The 18,645-nt window shown below is 33.6% G+C and overlaps 1 protein-coding gene across 1 annotated transcript; it reads left to right on the forward strand.

The window, feature by feature from the left end:
- The first annotated feature begins 1,300 nt into the window (after window positions 1-1,300).
- On the forward strand, window positions 1,301-14,558 carry LOC107438114 (uncharacterized). The gene is made up of 6 exons (XM_016050298.5): window positions 1,301-3,780; window positions 4,288-4,458; window positions 7,558-7,709; window positions 10,701-10,823; window positions 10,962-11,055; window positions 13,648-14,558. The coding sequence occupies exons 1-6, from the start codon at window positions 2,337-2,339 to the stop codon at window positions 13,968-13,970; spliced, it is 2,307 nt and encodes a 768-aa protein (XP_015905784.2). The 5' UTR covers window positions 1,301-2,336; the 3' UTR covers window positions 13,971-14,558.
- The last annotated feature ends 4,087 nt before the right edge of the window (window positions 14,559-18,645 follow it).

Genomic DNA, 18,645 nt, shown 5'->3' on the forward strand with positions numbered 1-18,645 from the left:
CATGTTAACATGATTTTTTTTAGTAGAAAGATTATCAAACCTCTCCTATTTTCTCTAAATGGTCACTGTGTTGTTCATATGAAATAATGCTTGCTTGTTAACACTATGCTCCTTTTATAACTGCTGTTAGTTTCTAACAGTCATTAATGGCTGTGAAGTCAAGTGTAACCTGTCTTTATCAAGCACTCTCCATTCTAATCCGAAAATGGAATTTAAAAAAAAAAATCCAAAAACGGCTAAATTGAAAAAGAGCTCAAAACACCAAAGAGAAGAAAAATCACTTTTGATCATTTTCATCAACTGATGGAAAAACCTCACCATATTGGACATATTAAAAAAAAAAAACTACAGTAATTTTTGAAATTTGTAAGTAGTTTCCCATATAATATTGGATATTTTTCCAGATAATTCTCTGCGACAAAAAGGTATAGTTTAAAAATATAAAAATCTAGCTTTGTTTCAAGTGGCACTATATAGCATAGTTTAAAAATATAGCTTTGTTTCAAGTGGCACTTGAATTATTTGCCCACATTTAATGTGGGGAATAGAAGATTAGTCAACAGAATATATGATTGTTCAAATTGTAGGGAGTCAAATGGGAGACTTCTTTTTAGGCCCATTGGACGTGTCATGGTCAGGGAATTAAGCCTTACATTAGGAAGGTGCTGGGTTCGAATCCCGGACAAGACATGGATTTTCTTTCACTCTTAGTACTATCTGTCCTTATAGTGGGTACAACATTAACTCACCTAATATGTTGCCCCTGAAAGAATGATCAACAAATGCACCTTATTAATGCCTGTAAAATCGGGTGAGCACCGGACACTCTTCCTTTCAGTTTTTGATAGATACAAATACTCCTGTTTTTTTAAACGACTTTTATTTATAATAATTTTTAAAAAAAAACATAATAATCATTGATGGTTATCATAAATTTTAATCTAGGTTTTTTTCTTTCATATTTTTTATTATCTTAATCAGAAAGTCTTAACAAAATTAACGTATCGAGAGGTTTGTGTACAATAGTTTATTTGTTGTTGTTGTTCATTTACGTCACCGCACTAGAGCTGCACAATGGGCTATTGGCGACGGTCTGGGAAACATCCCTGAGGATGATCGAAGACATGCCATCACAATTTTGATCCTTTGCAGAGGGGATGGCAACCCGCTTCGGTAGCCCAACGACCTGCACGCGAAGTCGAGCACTTTACGGTAGTACAGTGCTACGGTAGTACAGTGTTACGGTAGTACAGTGCCATACAGTTTAACGAGGATCAATACCGCACACCGTCGGTCCCAGCGCAGACTGATCCAATTGGTCACCCACCCGCACACTGACCGCAGCCTGTGATGCTTGACTTCGGTGATCTTCTGGGAACCGTGTCTTAACGATCAGTCCACTGCGGGACACAATAGTTTATTTAAGTTTAAAATTGTAAAATGGATACCTAAAATTCATTTCGTTTAAACTGCTCCAAATCATTAATTTCATTATCATATTTTGAGCTTCTGCTTTAAAATAGAATTTAATGAATCAATACCTACCTAGCAGCAAAACAACTTGCGCCCCCATTATACAAATCCTGGCTCAATAAGGGTTCAAAGGGCTTTTATTTTCGAATAGTGGTCCTATATAGAATTGTCCGATTTATCTGATGTTTTGCAACCACTTTACCACCAATACCGGCCCTACATGGAATCTTCAGATTCTTCCGATATTTTACATTCATAATTCAACCAATATTGGCCGTATATAGGGCCAATACTAAAAAGTCTAGACATCCTAATATTGTTCTCTCAGTGCATGTACTTATAGGACTTTGTATTGAAACCAACTGGGGCCAAGGTAAAATTGTTCCTTTATATTTTGCGATCGTATGTCGGACTCGGTTCGACAATGTAAAAATTTATCGTTGCGGTTTTATACCAAGTTATGTCCATTATTGGAACGCAACGCACTATTAATATGTTATGTGAAATTTATTTTTTAGTGTTTTATTTCTGGTTCACTATTTTCGCTTCAAAAGTAATCAGGAGATAAAATCATTATTTTAAAACATGGTCTTTAAAGGGTTAAAATGTTCATTCATTTTTGTCTGCTAAGAAAAAAGTTCTTAGAAGAAATAAAATTTTATATCTGAATAGATTTTATCGAAAAGCATCGGTGATGAGATAGTGATGTCAGCTTAAGTCACGAGGTTCCGAAAAAAAAGAAGGAAAATAAAAACAATAATATTCTAAAGTTCAGAGATAAAATCGTTTATTTCGTTCGGGTATAGGTTGACAATTCACTTTTCATTTAACTTTTATCGTCACACTCCTCAATAATTTTTATTATGACTTATTTTCAAAAAAAATCATTTGTGTTTACGTGGATAATTGAAAACTTTTCGTTTAATACCTGTGACGTCAACGAGGTACTTCGAAGTCCAGATTTCCATTTCGGGGAAAGCAGTTGGTATCTTTGTCTGAAGCCAAGAGGAGAATGTAAAGACAAAATTGAATTTATATCGTGTTTTTTAGTATTGTGGTCTCCAGTAACATGTTCATTCCCGTTTCAGTTCGAACTCGAAATAACCGGAGCAAGTGGTGAAAAGCTAAAAACTTTAGAAGGAAACTACGAATTGTTCCATAAGGTTTCTAAATGGGGAAGTTCAGAATTCCTCGAAATCGAAAAAGTTAAGAAAGATGCTGAATATGGCTTTGAAGATATTCTAAAAGTCTGTTGTTACTTACATACAGAAAGTTCCGGAGAAAGTATTATAACGCAGTGCATTGCTAAAACGAAAATAGATGTAGATCGAATAGCTTTTGAAATGAACAATGTTACTATGTCTAGTGTTCTAGATTTATTTAAGGAGACTACCCTTCATGGAGGTAATATTTTCCAAGTGGCCATTCATACAAAGAAAAGTCCCAATAAAATTCAAGTAATTAAAGTAGGCTCCAATTGCCTAAAACGCCAAGCTGTTAAATGTAAGGTAGGCATGAGTTGCGATGATGAAATCTGGACCGAAAAAGCCTCCCATCTCTTTCAATCAAAAAAACTTCCAGAAATATGGTCATTTTGCGCAGATGGAATTTTTGGTGCGTTTTCACGACTCAGAAAAAAGACGGTAGATTTTTTCTGGGAGTTATCGTGCTCTTATGGAACAAACATCAGTTACATTTCATTCGATCGGTCTGAATCTTCGGCATCTTGCAGCCTAACTACAATTTACCCTACTTCACGCAAAGACATGTTATGTATGTTCTCGAACAAGAAATACAGTGATGTTAAACTGCGAGTGGATAGCGATATTATCGATGCTCATAAAAACATTTTGTCGGCCCGTTCACCGGTATTTTCCAGTATGTTCGACAAAATGGAAACTCACACGACCATTCTTGACATAGTTGATATTGATTTTGCAACATTAAACTTACTTTTAGAGTTCATATATACTGATTCAGTGAGTCCGATTAATTACCGGGGAGCTATAGATCTGCTTATAGCTTCTGAAAAATATCAAGTTTTACCTTTAAAAGCATCGTGTGCTTTGTTTTTAAAGTCTAAACTATCAATCGGAAATGTTCTCGAAGTACTGAGTGCAGCTAGTACAGCATGTCAAGAACGTTTAAAATCAGATGCTATGGATTTCATCTCCGCTAATTCCAGCAGCGTTTTAGGATCAAGCGAATGGTGTTTGTGGACGAAGAACAAAGATAATTCTAAATTAGGAATGGAGATTATGTACAAACTAAATAAAAATGTATCATTCTTCCAAACTATTGTATCAGGTAGGTTTTTGTTAATACAAACGTATTACTTACTTTTGCCGACCGGCCTGTGTAGGGGGCATGGAACTGTCCTTGCATCAGAAAGGTAATGGGTTCGAATCCCGGGCAAGGCATGGATGTTTCTTTCTCTCTGTGTGTTCTATGTCCTTTCTCCTTTGTGTGTGTGAATATGACCCGCCCTATAAACGAGTTTGTGGTTGAGTGAATAGTGTGGCGGAAGTCGAATTCTTGGCCATAGATGGCGCCACTAAAAGCAAGAACAAGCGCACTCCCCTAAACAGGCATACGACAAAAAAAATTTACTTACTTTTGTGTTAGAAATTTATGTTGCCATTAAAGAGGATGAGTTTGTGCTTATTTGTAATTTTGTAAAAATATATTTGAATCTATTAGGTTTAATAACTTGCTTTGGTGTGATGCAAATTTCGTCTGTTAAGTCTCACAATAATTTTTTCTAATTTTTAATAATTTACAAAAAATAATTCATATATTTGTATTTTTTTAAAGATCAAGTACTGGCAAAGAAAGATGGAAATGTAAGAATTATTAATTCAACACAAGGTGATATGCACGTATTTAATGTTGTGTTGCTCGGAGAATATGCTCCAGGCTTAACTAGCTTAGCATCAAGATTTGTAATTGGGCAGTATATTGGAGACAGACGTCAAACTTGCGGCGGTAAGTAATTTTATAGTAACATTAAAGAATAATTGTGCTTGCGAGTGATAATTCTTGCAATCGAAAGCTTGATCAATTGTGCTGGATGAGAACATAAGTTTCAATAGCTTTTTGACCACTTTCGGGTAATTTATTATCCTAAGATACAATTTATCCCTTTATTTAAATTTTAATCATAAATTGTTATCCAACTCAAAAATAAAACTATAAATATATAAAAACAAATTTCATATAGCTCCATAAGAAAAAATTGTAAGCGACGCCACCACTGTAACTATTACAGCTCTGACATAAAAGCTATTAGATTTTGAAAGCCATTTTAGAAAGCACAATGAAATAAAAAAAATTTTTAAATTTGTTCATAAATTGTTAAACCTGTGGTGAAATATACCACCACGCCGTCCACATTGCAGGCTAAAAATATGAAACGACAAAGTTGAAATTGAACGTTAAACTCCTCTTTTTTGATCCTCATAAGATTTAAAAACTTAAAATTATGTTTTTTTTCTTCTTCTTAAGCACGTATTTTGAGCTATATCTATTTTCTTAAACACACTTTTTGAGCAATATTCATTTTCTTAAAAACGCTTTTTTAACTATGTGTATTTTCTTAAACGCGCTTTAAGCTATGTCGATTCTTTTAAAGACACATTTAAGCCGGATTAATATCCTTTAATATACATTTTGAACTATGTTCATTTTCTTAAACACACTTTTTGAGCAATGTCCATTTTCTTAGAAACTCCTTCTAAACTACGTGTATGTTCTTTAAAGATATGTCTATTCTCTTAAAAACACATTCAAGCTCGCTCAATATCCTTAAATGCACATTTTGAGCTAAATCCATTTTCTTCAGTGTACAATTAGAGCTATGTTCGTTTTCTAAAAAAGTGCTTTTTGAGCTATGTCCATTTTCTTAAAAACTCCTTCTAAACTACGTGTATGTTCTTTAAAGATATGTCTATTCTCTTAAAAACACATTCAAGCTCGATCAATATCCTTAAATGAACATTTTGAGCCAAATCCATTTTCTTCAGTGTACAATTAGAGCTATGTTCGTTTTCTAAAAAAGTGCTTTTTGAGCTATGTCCATTTTCTTAAAAACTCCTTCTAAACTACGTGTATGTTCTTTAAAGATATGTCTATTCTCTTAAAAACACATTCAAGCTCGATCAATATCCTTAAATGAACATTTTGAGCTAAATCCATTTTCTTCAGTGTACAATTAGAGCTATGTCCATTTTCTTAAAAACTCCCTCTAAATTACGTGTATGTTCTTTAAAGATATGTCTATTCTCTTAAAAACACATTCAAGCTCGATCAATATCCTTAAATGAACATTTTGAGCTAAATCCATTTTCTTCAGTGTACAATTAGAGCTATGTTCGTTTTCTAAAAAGTGCTTTTTGAGCTATGTCCATTTTCTTAAATAAATAATTTAAGTTATGTTAGATTTTTAAAGACGTATTTCAGTAATATCTATTTTTTAAATACAAATTTTGAGCTATGCCTATTTTTAAAAACAATTGCTATTGTCAATTTTCTTTGAAACGCATTTGATCCATATCTATTTTTAAATGCACAATTTGAACTATGTTTATTTTCTTCATAATGCTATTTGCAATATGTCTTTTTAAAAATGCTATTTAAGCTTTGTCCAATTTTTCAAATACACATTTTCTCATATGCGTATTTCGTGCTATGTCCTTTTCCTTAAGTACACATTTTAGTTATGTCCATTTACTGATAACGCATTTCGTGCTATTGTTCATTCATCAGGAGTTGGCACTTTACATTTCTTCAGATGCATAGTTTATTTTTGTGTGAGGGATATCGAAGAAAACTATACCACGCTAATAATTGAGACAACTCTTAATGGAATACTTGTGAGTGACGTAGTGTGGATATCTAAATTCTGGTTGGTTGTTGAAACCTGGCATTTGTTTACGTTAGCAATTGTTCTTTCCATTCTATTTCGAGTAAGCCAAGCCTATCAGGTATCAATTCTCAGTGTACTGTGAATGTGTGAAGCGTCACATTCTAAATACTTTCGCAAAGATTTTTTTTAGTTGACTAAAGATGTTAAATGAATATAAACAAAATAATTATGCATCGATGTTATCAGGTACACAAAAAAAAATATCTCTTTGCTACAATAAAATACAGAAACAAATAATAAATCTAAGATAAGTAAAAGACGTAGATGAGGGAGAATTATATTTCAACGAATTAAATGTGTGGTACTTCTCTGTTTATAATTAACTTTTCGCTAATTAACATCCCAACGTATGTAGAGAAACTTATCTCAACTTTAATACGCCATTTTGCTGATTAGCTGGCGCTGACGCCATAGGTCATATGTGCGGGTATGGGAAGTCTTCTTCTTCCTGATGTGCCAAATACCCAACTCTCGTCAATTTGTGATTTTTTTCTTTCCTTACGTTATTTTATAGTCTGGTGTGCGCTGTTATACCTTCCGTAACAATAACTAGCCAAATATATTTTAAGCTTAAAAATTGCTGTTTTATAAAAATGAAATGTTTATTAAATAATATTTTTTAGTTATTAATGAAATACTTAATTTAAACCAATGTTCATATTATTATGCAAAAAGATATATTCATTTCAACGAAGAAACTTAACAATCATTTTCGTTAGTAACACATAATATTATTGATGATTTAATTTTATTATTTTTTAAGGCATTTTTATGCGCCATACACAATTAAAATATCTTTATTGCACATTATTTTATTTTTTTTTAGTTTTTGCTACTTTTTAAATTTACTAATTTTGGGTGAATTTTATTTCTAATTTGGGTACATTATGTTATTTGCGAAAAAAAACTAGTTTTTATGAAATATAGTTATATCAGTATCATTCACAAATGTCAATTCTTTTTTATTTTTACAGTGTTCTATTAATATGATTTGCACACAAGTGAATAAATTATGTAAATACTGTGTTTCTATTATTCCATAATATTCCTTCAAATAATTCAGTCTTTAAGTCCTTAGCATTTTTTGGGAATTTTTTCCAGCTGCAAATTTGGTATTAATATTGAAATCATCCTAATAAATTTATTAATATTATTTGCAGTTGAATTCCTGAATACAATGGTCATGTTGGAAGGCGTTTTTATAGACCTTCACATATCGGATGTTTGCAGCGCAGCGAGATTTCATACCATGGCACATTCTTACATTATTAAAGCTGAAGCTGCAATCATTGTGTATAATATAACTGATGTTGTAAGTATTTTATCGAAGTATGTTTTTGAATAATGTTACCACTGACAGCCAATTTCGAAAAAGTACACTTATGTTTTGCATTTTTCAAACAAAAAATATGTCTGCTGATTTTCAAGAAGAATTTAATACATTGCTTATGTGGAGTTTTTATAATGCATTTTTCACTTCGAATCCATAAGGTTGATATAAATTTTAATGATATCTTGGCTCAACGTGAATTAAATTTCTTACGTGAATTAAAGGAAACGATTTAAAAACTAAATCGCTAAAATTTATCTGTTTTACTCTAATAAAAATTGCTTGACGTTAACAATATTTCAGTTTTAGTACTTTATTAACAGTGTAGAACAGCTGACCCTTATCAGATTTGCAGATTTCAATATTCGGTCAATAAGAGTTGCCTTGAATTTTTAAATCAAAGCTATAGGACAAGAAAACTTTTCAGATTAACCACTGAGATTCATTTGCCATCGTAAAGAACATTCGGCATCAAAATTCTAGGCTCATTGCTCAAAATTGTAAAAGCATAATTTGAGCTATGCTTATTTTCGTAAACATACATTCCGAGATATGTCATTTTTCGTAAATACGCATTTCGAGTCGTGTCTATTCTCGTAAACGCGCGTTTTGAGCTCTGTCCAATTTTGTAAACAAGCCCTTCAAGCTATGATTTGAAAACTCACCAACGGTTTTTCAATGATCAAATGATCTTTGTACTTTTGTCTGTTGTCGTCTGTATTAGTTTTCAATTTATATTTATTTTAAAATCGCGACCACGACAGTAATTATGAAAAAGTTAATCATAAAGAGAACTTAATACTTTAAATAAATATTATGTTAAAACATTAAAAATGTACGATGTTGAATATAAAAAGGAAACAATTTCTCTGGAAAGCAATAAACGGCAAGAAGTTCAAAAATTATCGTTTGCGTATTTTTTTCTTATTAGACTTTGTTCACTGCTTTTTTGTTAATGCTTATGTTAGCCTGCTTTCTTATGACTTTTACAACTCTTTATTTGGGATTATGGCGTTGAAATTTATCAAGTTGAAAGTGTGTGGTTATAAAAAATCCAGAGCACCCAATTTCTCAATGGGTTATAAAAATTTTTAAAGCAAAATATCATATAATGTTGGTTTAAATTATAAACTTGCATACAACATTTATGCAATGTTTAGTTAATTTGATTCAATTAGTTTAGTTTCGTTAGATCAGTTTAGTTAGTTCGATTAGTTTCCAGGAAATTCAATTTAAATATTAAAAAAGTTAACGACCTATTTGAAATTTATCTCATTTCTTAGATAAAATTTGTTTATTTTGTATATTTTTTCTCGATAATATTATTTAATACAATAATGTTTTAGTAAGTTATAAGGCAATAATTTAGTGTCCCTAAGTTATCTCGCCAAGGTGGTGAGTTTATGCCGAAGAGGCAATTTATTTATAAAAATTCTCTTATCATATTAAGTAATATTGTAAACTATACAGAGCTCGAAATTGCAAACTAAGCAAGATACCAGAGGGAAAAAAGAGTCCCAAAGTAACCCCTCTTAATGGTATCTTTAATCAAAATTAATAGTGTCCAAATTCGTAGCTTAAAAAATATGTGTGCAAGAAAAATAGCATATTTAAGGTTGATCTTAGTACCGAAAATCCGATTAAAGTCAATGAGGTGTTTTGCGTTTTATTTTGCGCATTATCTCTGGAAGGAGCAAATTTGATATTTAAACTTGGTTAGACGAAATATTTCATAAATTTTCAATCGTTTGAAGCCAAAAAGTGACAATTTAGAATTAAAGTAACCTAAAAATAGTTTAGTTGAATCTGGAGTTTAAAAGCAGTTACCAATGAAAAAGCAAAGTAATATGATTCCATTAGACAAATAAACTGATTTTTGGCTGCTCTTACTGACTTTCAGTTTTAGTTTTAGAAATGTTTTTGTTCTTCCTGACTTACACATAAATTTGTTTTGGCATCATTTCTTACGAGGATTTTAAAAATGTAAGCGTCTCACTTTGTATATCTTTTTTTTTAAAACTTGATTTGGTGATTTTAAAGGTGTCAAATCAAATTTCAATGTCTTTTTCCCCCCAACTAAATTTGACTTGTTTACAATCGAAGTAAACAATACTCGTATACAATAAATTAAAATTTAATTTCTTTTTTTTACTGACGAGGGCCTTATTCTCGCCATTTTGCAGTTAAAATAATTGATTTGCACTTTCTTTATATTTTTCGTACTTAACATAGTTCTGATCATAGAGTATTATTCCACGGAATAATACCTTTAACAAAAAGGGTGAAGCAAGGAAGGCAAAGGGTCAGATCAGGAGAAATAACGCTTGATAGTGTTTAGAACTTTTATGGCATTTGCCTCAAAACTTTAAAGCAACGTGGTTTTGATTTAGTATTTTGAAATTTCACATTTGTCAGTTTTTAGACTTTTCAAAATTTACTTTTGTTACAGTTTACATTGACAAAAACTGATTTGGATGTTGCTAAAAAGGTTTTTTTAAACTCAAATTGCACAAAAGCAAAGATGTTAAAAATCTAAAAACAGACAATTCAAACTAACATTTAAAAAAAACAAGAGGAATCAGTATTGAGGAATCAGAGGAATCAGTATAATTTTATCAGAAAAAGGTAAAGGAGTTTCTAAAGTACCGCCTTCTTTATGGCTCAAACTCTGATTGGATGATAACCTTGTAATTTACATGCGTCAAAATGTATTATCGCATCGAGCAAAATATACACCATCAGTTTATTTGCGAAAACAAAATTAAAATGATTAAAAGCATATTAATCTTTTCCTTACGGCGCTCAGCATGATTTTGTCATTCTGGTCCACATATTGTACCAGCCGTAAGCAAGAGGTTAAGGATTTTCTCTCTCAATTTTTTTGACAGTTGAGTTCGAAAAAGATGAGGGAGGCCTCTTTTTGACTTGTTGACAACAAAAATACATCAAATTAAGTTTTATTTCTTCTTTTAGGATAGCTTTAACAGTGCTAAAACTTGGGTTAAAGAGATACAGCGTAGTAAAAATACTAATATCGTAATTGCATTAGCTGGAAATTGTGCAGACTTAGCTGAGAAAAGAAAAATTAAACGTGAAGTAAGTTTTTTAGGTCAATTTCTTATGGTGGATGATGCTATTAAATATTCATACACAATCCTAAAATCAATTTACATGATTATGAAGTACGAGGCAAAGAAGATAATCATAGAATGCATTTTTAATAATCTTTTTCAGGAAGCAGAAGCATACGCCGATGAAAATGGACTGATTTTTATGGAAACTTCAGCGAAGGAAAATATAAACGTAGATGCCATATTTCTTGCAGTTGGTTAGTATAGTTTTTTTTTGTTGCTATATATATTAGTATAGTTTTTTTTTTCGTTTTAAATGCTTTTTTACCAAGGAAAATGAAAGAAAAAAGCTAATGTTTGAGTACCTTAAACTCTAAGCAAAACATGCATTTTAAGGCTACTTTTCGAAGCCTTTGTTGTCATACGGAATAATGATCTTTTTCGGACACTATTCTTTTTCATAACTGCTGCTGTGTGTTTTCAACAATTATTCTTCACTGTTAGGTGAAGTTTAGCTGATATCTGAGCATTGGCTAAAGACAACACTATTATGTTGATATATTTTGTTTTGGCTATATTAATACAATATTAGATAGCACTCCTTTTTGTGGATATAATCGTGTGAGCTGATGAAGAGATGATATCTTTTCATTACTTTGTTTTCCGGCTTTTTAATATATATAAATTTTTTAATTAAAAATTTTTTAAAAATATTTTATTTTAATAATTTTTCTTCTTCTCTTTTTATTTTTTATTATTTCTCTTTTTATCTTTATTATTTTCCATGTTTTTTCTCGATAATTTTAACTTATTTTATGAGTTCTATAACTTGCAGTTTATGCGCATTACAAAAAACTTTCTAATTTTCTCCGTTTTTCTCTTTTTGTCTTTATTGTGCTATATATATGTAAAAAGCTTCAATTAATCTTTTTATGTTATTCCATTTTTGTAAATCCTTTTCCTAATTTATTATTCAAAACGAAACGCTTTCTCACTCTTTCAAATTCTCATCCTGTCCTTTAATCTATTTTTGGCACAAGTATGCATTAATTAAGAGTAATATATTTTCCCCTTTGCTCTTTGTGGGATCTATTTAATAAACCACTTACAATTACTTACCTTATTCCCTAAAACGTGGGAGGGTTTCCCGTCCGTGTAACGCAAAGGCAAGTTAGTTCTATCAAAAAGTTCTCCACGAAGGCAATTTTCTCCCAATACTTGTCTTCAAGTTCTCTTTTCTTCTGGATTTGGTTTAAAATTGCAAAGCTACGGAGTTGAACATTGGTAGTCGTAAACTCGAAAATGGATCAATTGTTCAACGTCGATTACAAAACAAAATATTAGAAAGCTATCTCCAACGCGTGACGTCATGAGGAGGGATATCGTAGCTTCAGCTCTAAGAGCGGAATGAACTAGCCCTTCTTTCTTCTCTTTAGCCCTGTTCTTTGGTAGCCCACCAACCTGCGCGTGAAGTCGATCACTTTACGGTAGAACAGTTTATCGAGGATCGGTACCGCACAGCCTCTGTCCCTACGCAGGCTGATCAAAGTGGTCACCCTCCCGCTTACTAGCCGCAGTCAGTGATGCTTGGCTTCGGTGTTCTACTGTGAACCGTGTCTTTACGATCAGTCCACTGAGGAACATTTCTACTGAAACATTTTCTCATTTTCAATCAACCAGATATTATAAAACCAAAATTTATGCATTGTGTTCCGTATTCTCCACTCTTATTCCTAGATTACTATTATAATTATGATTTGTTCTTTATTATCCTTATTATCATATTATTATTAGAATGGTCAAAATTGAAATAAACAAAATGTACGCGATAAGGGACACAAAGAAAGTTTTAAAGAGAAAAAAACAACATAAAAACTTTATCAAAATCTAATGCATCGAAACAGGAAAACGAGTTATCATTTTTAAATGCCAGAGGAAACAGAGAAAAGACTATTCGCAACACCTTCAAGCTTTATCCGAAATTAAACCAATATAGTTAGCCACAGCTTTCTCAATAATAATTCACCACATTTTGATAGCTTATTATTTTTCCCCAACTGACTGCGTATTAAAAACTACTGCATCTTTTTTTACATGGATACCAAATATATATGTTAAAGGTGATGATTACGGAAGACCCTATACTAGGGTAAAACTACTCTGTTTAGGGGTGGTTACTACTTGGGTGTAAACTTAAGGCTTTATACTAGGATTTATACACAGGATTTTAACTATGTGTGGCAATTGGTGCTATATTGAATTCTTGATGATGAACATATCTATAGTGTTCTTTTAATCTAAATGTTAAAGCACGTCTGGTCAGTCAGATGTATTAAATGTCGTTAATGACAACATATATGATACCACATACCTTGACAGTGCGACCTTTACTTATTAAAATTAAATTTCTTTTTAACAGCAGTTAATATTTGATTCTATACTTTTATTCCCAACAAAGCTTTACTTGCTCCATATTTTATTATCAAAGAGATTTAGAATAAACGAGTAATTAAAGGAGTAAATGAATAAAAATATTATTAAAATTATGTAATTTTAATTTAACTCATTTATACATCATAATTTATTTTAATAATGCATATAAATAAAAAAAAGAGAGACGAAAGGAAATGAGTAAGTGAATCAGTGAATATGCAAATCAAAAAATCAGTTCATATATAAGTAGAAATCGCTAATTTATGCGGCTATAAACGTAAACCAAAAAAAATCGTTTATTTTTTTTATTTCATTTATTTTGTTTGTAACAATATGTTATGAAATTATTTTCTGTTTTTCAACCTTGTTTTACTATCCCAGTAACTAAGTGGGAAAAAAATATATTTTAATTACAGCAAGTGCTCATTTGGCTAAGCTATCAACTGCTGCAGATGAAAATAATTCATTAGATACTGCTGTTGCCGAACACAATACGTTATCCACTCCTGCTGCTTCACCTGTGCATGGAAATCAAAATGTTTTGAGTGCTGCTAATGCTACTGTAGATGTGCCTGACACCTCTTTACGGCCAGGAAATCAGAATATTGCTGTATTAGGTGTGGCATCACCTAAATATAAATCTGAAACTGGTAGTTGTCATTCACCTGCCTCTTCACCTAATGCAGACCTTAAAGAAGAGAACCAAGTTGAGAACGAGATTGGCAAATGTCTGTCTTGAAAAAGAAAACAGCAATTCTTTCCTTCGACGTGCTGCAAGGTTTACAAGAACAAGAAAACAAGCAATTGCGATCAGTAGTTTTTAATATTTTTGTCTGCTTCAAAGATTACATTTGATAACTTGTAAAACTGAGGAACTTATAAACTGAGAAAACTGTGGTTACATAAACGAAATTATCGAATCTGACAAGACTGTAGTACCCAGTAATGTCTAAATTAGTGGAACTGGTTCAACTGTGGCAGCATAAATTGAGTTTACGGAATTTTTAAATTGCAGATTTGGATTCGAAAGTTTACTTGATGTACGTTCTAGAATTCTCATGTCGTCAACTTGTCATTTATGTAGAAACAGATGACAAAATTGTGGCAGCATAAATGAAAAAAATTTTCAGTTGCAGATTTGGATCCGAAAGTTTACAAGAAGTACTTTCTAGAAAATTCTTCTGTCGTAAACTCATGGGATCAACTTACCTTGTTATTTATGTAGAAACAGAGGACCCAACTGTGGCAGCATAAACTGATTTTAAATGCAAATCAAAGCATTTGAAAACCATTATTCAATTTGATTTATTTAATAAATATTTAGAAATATGTTTTTTTTTTTAAATTTAAAAATTGACATATCTACTTTTAAGTGTGTAATGAGATGCAATTATAGTCGTTCTACAGGTTACTTACGCTAAAAGTTAGGAAACAATTTCTTCTCTTAAGTTAAAGGAAATCTTTAGAATTATTTATTATTTTTAAGAGGCATATTTAGAAAAACTATGACCATCTTCTTAAGAATTTGAAGTACCATTATAAAATAAGCGTTGACAAGGGATATTTTTAATTTAAGCTTAAAATATCAATATTGCCTTGGGTTGTTTGTGGAGTGAAAAAATCTTTGGATGTTTTAATGTGAATCGACTGCAAAGAATAGTGATAAAGTAGGTCCTTTATATTTCTAGTAACGGATACTTCACCTCGGTTACTGATAAGAACTTCGTAATTTTGTTTTCTCCCGAGTTGGGAGTTTTCGCTCGTCGGGAAAGGAACCGCCCCCTTCTCCGACAGACTCTTCTGCTTCTTTCCAGGAAAACTGTAAGTTACAATTTTCCGTATAATTTGGAAATGTAAATAATGGATCAGAATGAATTAATGGATGAAACTGCTACAGAATATAGCAGTCGTCTTATTAAAACGAATACTAACATCCTCTTAGAATATGACGACACGATCCAAGACAAACTGACGTACGCAACGGACAATGGTTTAAATTCATACACGCTATTTTTCTCGCCAACAGGAGTAAACTCGTTTCCCAAAAAACCTTTGCAATTAAAAACAATTCTAACGAACGCTGTTAGCAACCCAAGGAAAATTAGTTTATGCACTCATACAAGACAGGGCAAACTACTTATTCAAACCTCAGATTTAGCTACAGCTTTGGAACTTACCAACCTGAATTCTCTATTTGATATACCTACCAAACCTGAAGTGATACAAGAAAACATTACATCTCGCTTCCTTCTGCATGAGATACCGTTAGACTTAAATCTTTGTGATTTAAAAACCGAATTAGAGTACAGCAACATCCAAGTATATAGTATTCGACGATTCCAAAAAAGGGGAGATACCGTCCCCTCTGAAACCTGCTTAGTAACCTGTTACGGAACACACACGCCGAAGAATCTTAGACTCTTCTATGATAGCATCCGACCCATAGCATTTTATGACCGCCCTAGACAGTGCCACAAATGTTACAAATTCTCACACTTAGAAAAGAATTGCCCCGCTCCTACCCAAATTTGTAGCCAGTGCAGTGGAAGTCATCACAAATCCGCATGCAACAGCCCTACAACGATCTGCAGTAATTGCACAGGGAACCACGCCTCCGACTATCCTGATTGCCAAGCACGACTAGAGGAAGCTCGATTTTTGCGCTTCAAAAACGAATCTCACTTAACGTTTCCAGAAGCTCGCAGACAATATAAATCACAAAAAGATAAACCAACGTTTGCATCAGTGGTGAAATCCGACCGATCAGAACAAATTGCGGATATCAAAGAAATAGTCAAAACAGCAGTAGCAGAAGTAGCTACAGTGTTTGACGCAAAACTCTTAGCGTTAACACAACGCCAGGACGCCCTCTTCGACAAAATATTCAAAGTTTTAGAAATTTTGACTTCTAAACAAGACATCGAACAACCTCACCAAAATCTTTCACGTAAGAAATTTCGTCCGACACTCGACACGGAAGCCCTAGAACACGGTTCTAAAACCGAATTTCCCTTTGTGACCGACACTGAGTCACCCACTCCGTACTTATCCAACTACATCGAAACAGAACCTCGACCAGAACCTTCAGAAATTAAAGGGCAGAGCCTAGTTACACCAGTTCGAGGCACTACCCCAAGACCACAAAATAGAGGTCTAACCCAAAAGGTCCCGCAAGTTCAAACAAAATCATCGACCAATAAAACCAAAAGCTAACCCCTACTTCCTTACTGCAATTGACAATACAATTCTCTAGCCACCCTTTTGAACAGTCTACAAAATGCCAATTAACATCACTTCCTGGAATTGCCGAAGTATTAAAAACAAACTTCACTGGCTTAAAATAAAACCTTTTTCTCAATCCCATATAATTGTTCTTCAGGAAACATTTTTAAGTTCAGCAGACTCGCTCCATGTTCCGTCCAAGACAATTTTCCGTCAGGATCGAACGAGAGGTCGAGGAGGCGGACTCGTCATCGCGGTTGACCGCAACATTTCATCGAAGATCATTCCAATACCGAATCTACCAACATCAGATAACGAAATCTTAGCGGTGCAGATCACAACGACTAATTTCTCATTTTTACTAGTGAATATTTATTCCCCTAAAGGTCAATATTCAATAGACTGGCTGCAATCCCTAAGACGAACGTTAACAAACCCTTTTATTTTAACAGGTGATTTCAACGCACACCATGCTGCGTTAGGAGCTCAGACAACATCAAGAGACGCGGATAGGCTCCTCGACTGGATCCTAGATGCGCAATTCTCTCTACTAAACACGAAGATCCCCACATGCTTCAAACCAGGGTGCCAACCCTCCCTTCTAGACCTCACAATAACATCAGCGGATTTTTTCCCAAAATGAATTTCGTAGTGTCCCCAGACACATTCGATAGCGATCATGCCCCTGTGAACATGTCCCTTAATACCCCAAACGGCAACCCCGCTTTGAACAGGCAAACTCGAGTGAACTGGAAGAACCTAACCCGTGACCTTGAGGAAACTATTCGAACCGAAAATACCCTTACAACTCAAAAGTTTCAAACTATTTTCCAGCAAAAAATAAAGAATCATACCTCTTTCAGACCAGCGATTAATCCACTCTTCCCACCCTACTGGAACAGTCTGTGCTCCTATTTATTAGGTAAGAAACGAAAATATCTAAGAATCGCGCGTAGATCCTTCAACCCAGATAAGTGGAATATATACAAAAAAGCAGCAGCTGAGCTACGAAAAACAATACACTCAGCCCGAAGACAATATTGGAATGACGTTTGTGTCAACGCAGGTCAAACTAAATCCATTGGAAAAATACTCCGTGCAATTATTAACCGCCCTGAAAACCAAAATATATCGTCAAATCTAATCATGACCAACAACATTGAGCTTCACAGCCCATTGTCTCAAGCAAATGCATTTGCAGCTTTTTACTCCAAACCACCAAACAAAAACCCACTCCCACTGGATTTCAGCGGAGCTGACCAAGAATTCAACGAACCATTCTCCTTACAAGAACTCAACGACTCCCTCACAGCTTGAAAATGCAAGTCCCCCGGACCAGATGGCATCCCTTTAAAAATTCTTCGCTCCCTTTCGGAAGCAGCCACTCAGAAGCTACTCGACGAATTAAACCATATCTGGGTCTCAGGACAGATCCCAGAATCCTGGAAGCTAGCCCATATCATACCTATCCATAAGAAAGGGAAACCACCTGACCTAATATCATCATACAGACCCATATCACTCACATCAACCTTGAGCAAATCCCTCGAACGCATGCTCTTAAAGAGACTCGTAGATTTTTCACTCAAAACTAGAATTTTCCATCCCTATCACTGTGGATTCCTACCATTCAAAGGTGTAGACTCGGTTCTCACCATTCTTCACCATGAAGTGCTCCAGGCTCGGTTCGAAAAAAAGTATGTAATTTGCTGCTCCCTAGACATTCACGCTGCGTATGACAGTATAAACCAGGAATATTTAATTCTCAAACTCTTAAAGGTCGGAATTACTGGTCGAGCCGCCAAATTCATACACAACTTTGTCAACCAAAGAAAAATAGCTGTGCGATGGAGGAAAGCGCTTTCAGCCAACTTTCCTATGAACAGAGGCGTTCCGCAAGGATCTGTGCTCTCCCCATTCCTCTTCATGATTTACATGTCAGACCTGCATCGCATTCTCCCAGGTGACATAACTTGCCTCATTTTTGGAGACGACATCTACCTTATAGCAATCGCTGAAACCACCTACGAAGTAAGACATAAGATGCAATTTTCACTCCACCTTATTCAGGAATGGTGCAAGGACTGGTGCCTCGAAATCGTTCCGGAAAAAAGTGCCGTCATCAACTTTTCTAGAAGACGCTCAGGTGATAACTTCAATCTCAACATCTTTAATAAACCTATCCCGTGGAC

Source organism: Parasteatoda tepidariorum, chromosome 2, assembly GCF_982258835.1.
Source record: "Parasteatoda tepidariorum strain Cologne lab strain chromosome 2, Ptep-v5.0, whole genome shotgun sequence".
Taxonomy (NCBI): Eukaryota; Metazoa; Arthropoda; class Arachnida; order Araneae; family Theridiidae; genus Parasteatoda; species Parasteatoda tepidariorum.

Coding starts and splice junctions, on each gene's coding strand:
- LOC107438114 (XM_016050298.5), top strand. CDS start 2,337: ATGACTTATTTTCAAAAAAAATCATTTGTGTTTACGTGGATAATTGAA. Junction 4,459..7,557: donor CAGACGTCAAACTTGCGGCG/GTAAGTAATTTT, acceptor TATTATTTGCAG/TTGAATTCCTGAATACAATG. Junction 7,710..10,700: donor TGTATAATATAACTGATGTT/GTAAGTATTTTA, acceptor TTCTTCTTTTAG/GATAGCTTTAACAGTGCTAA.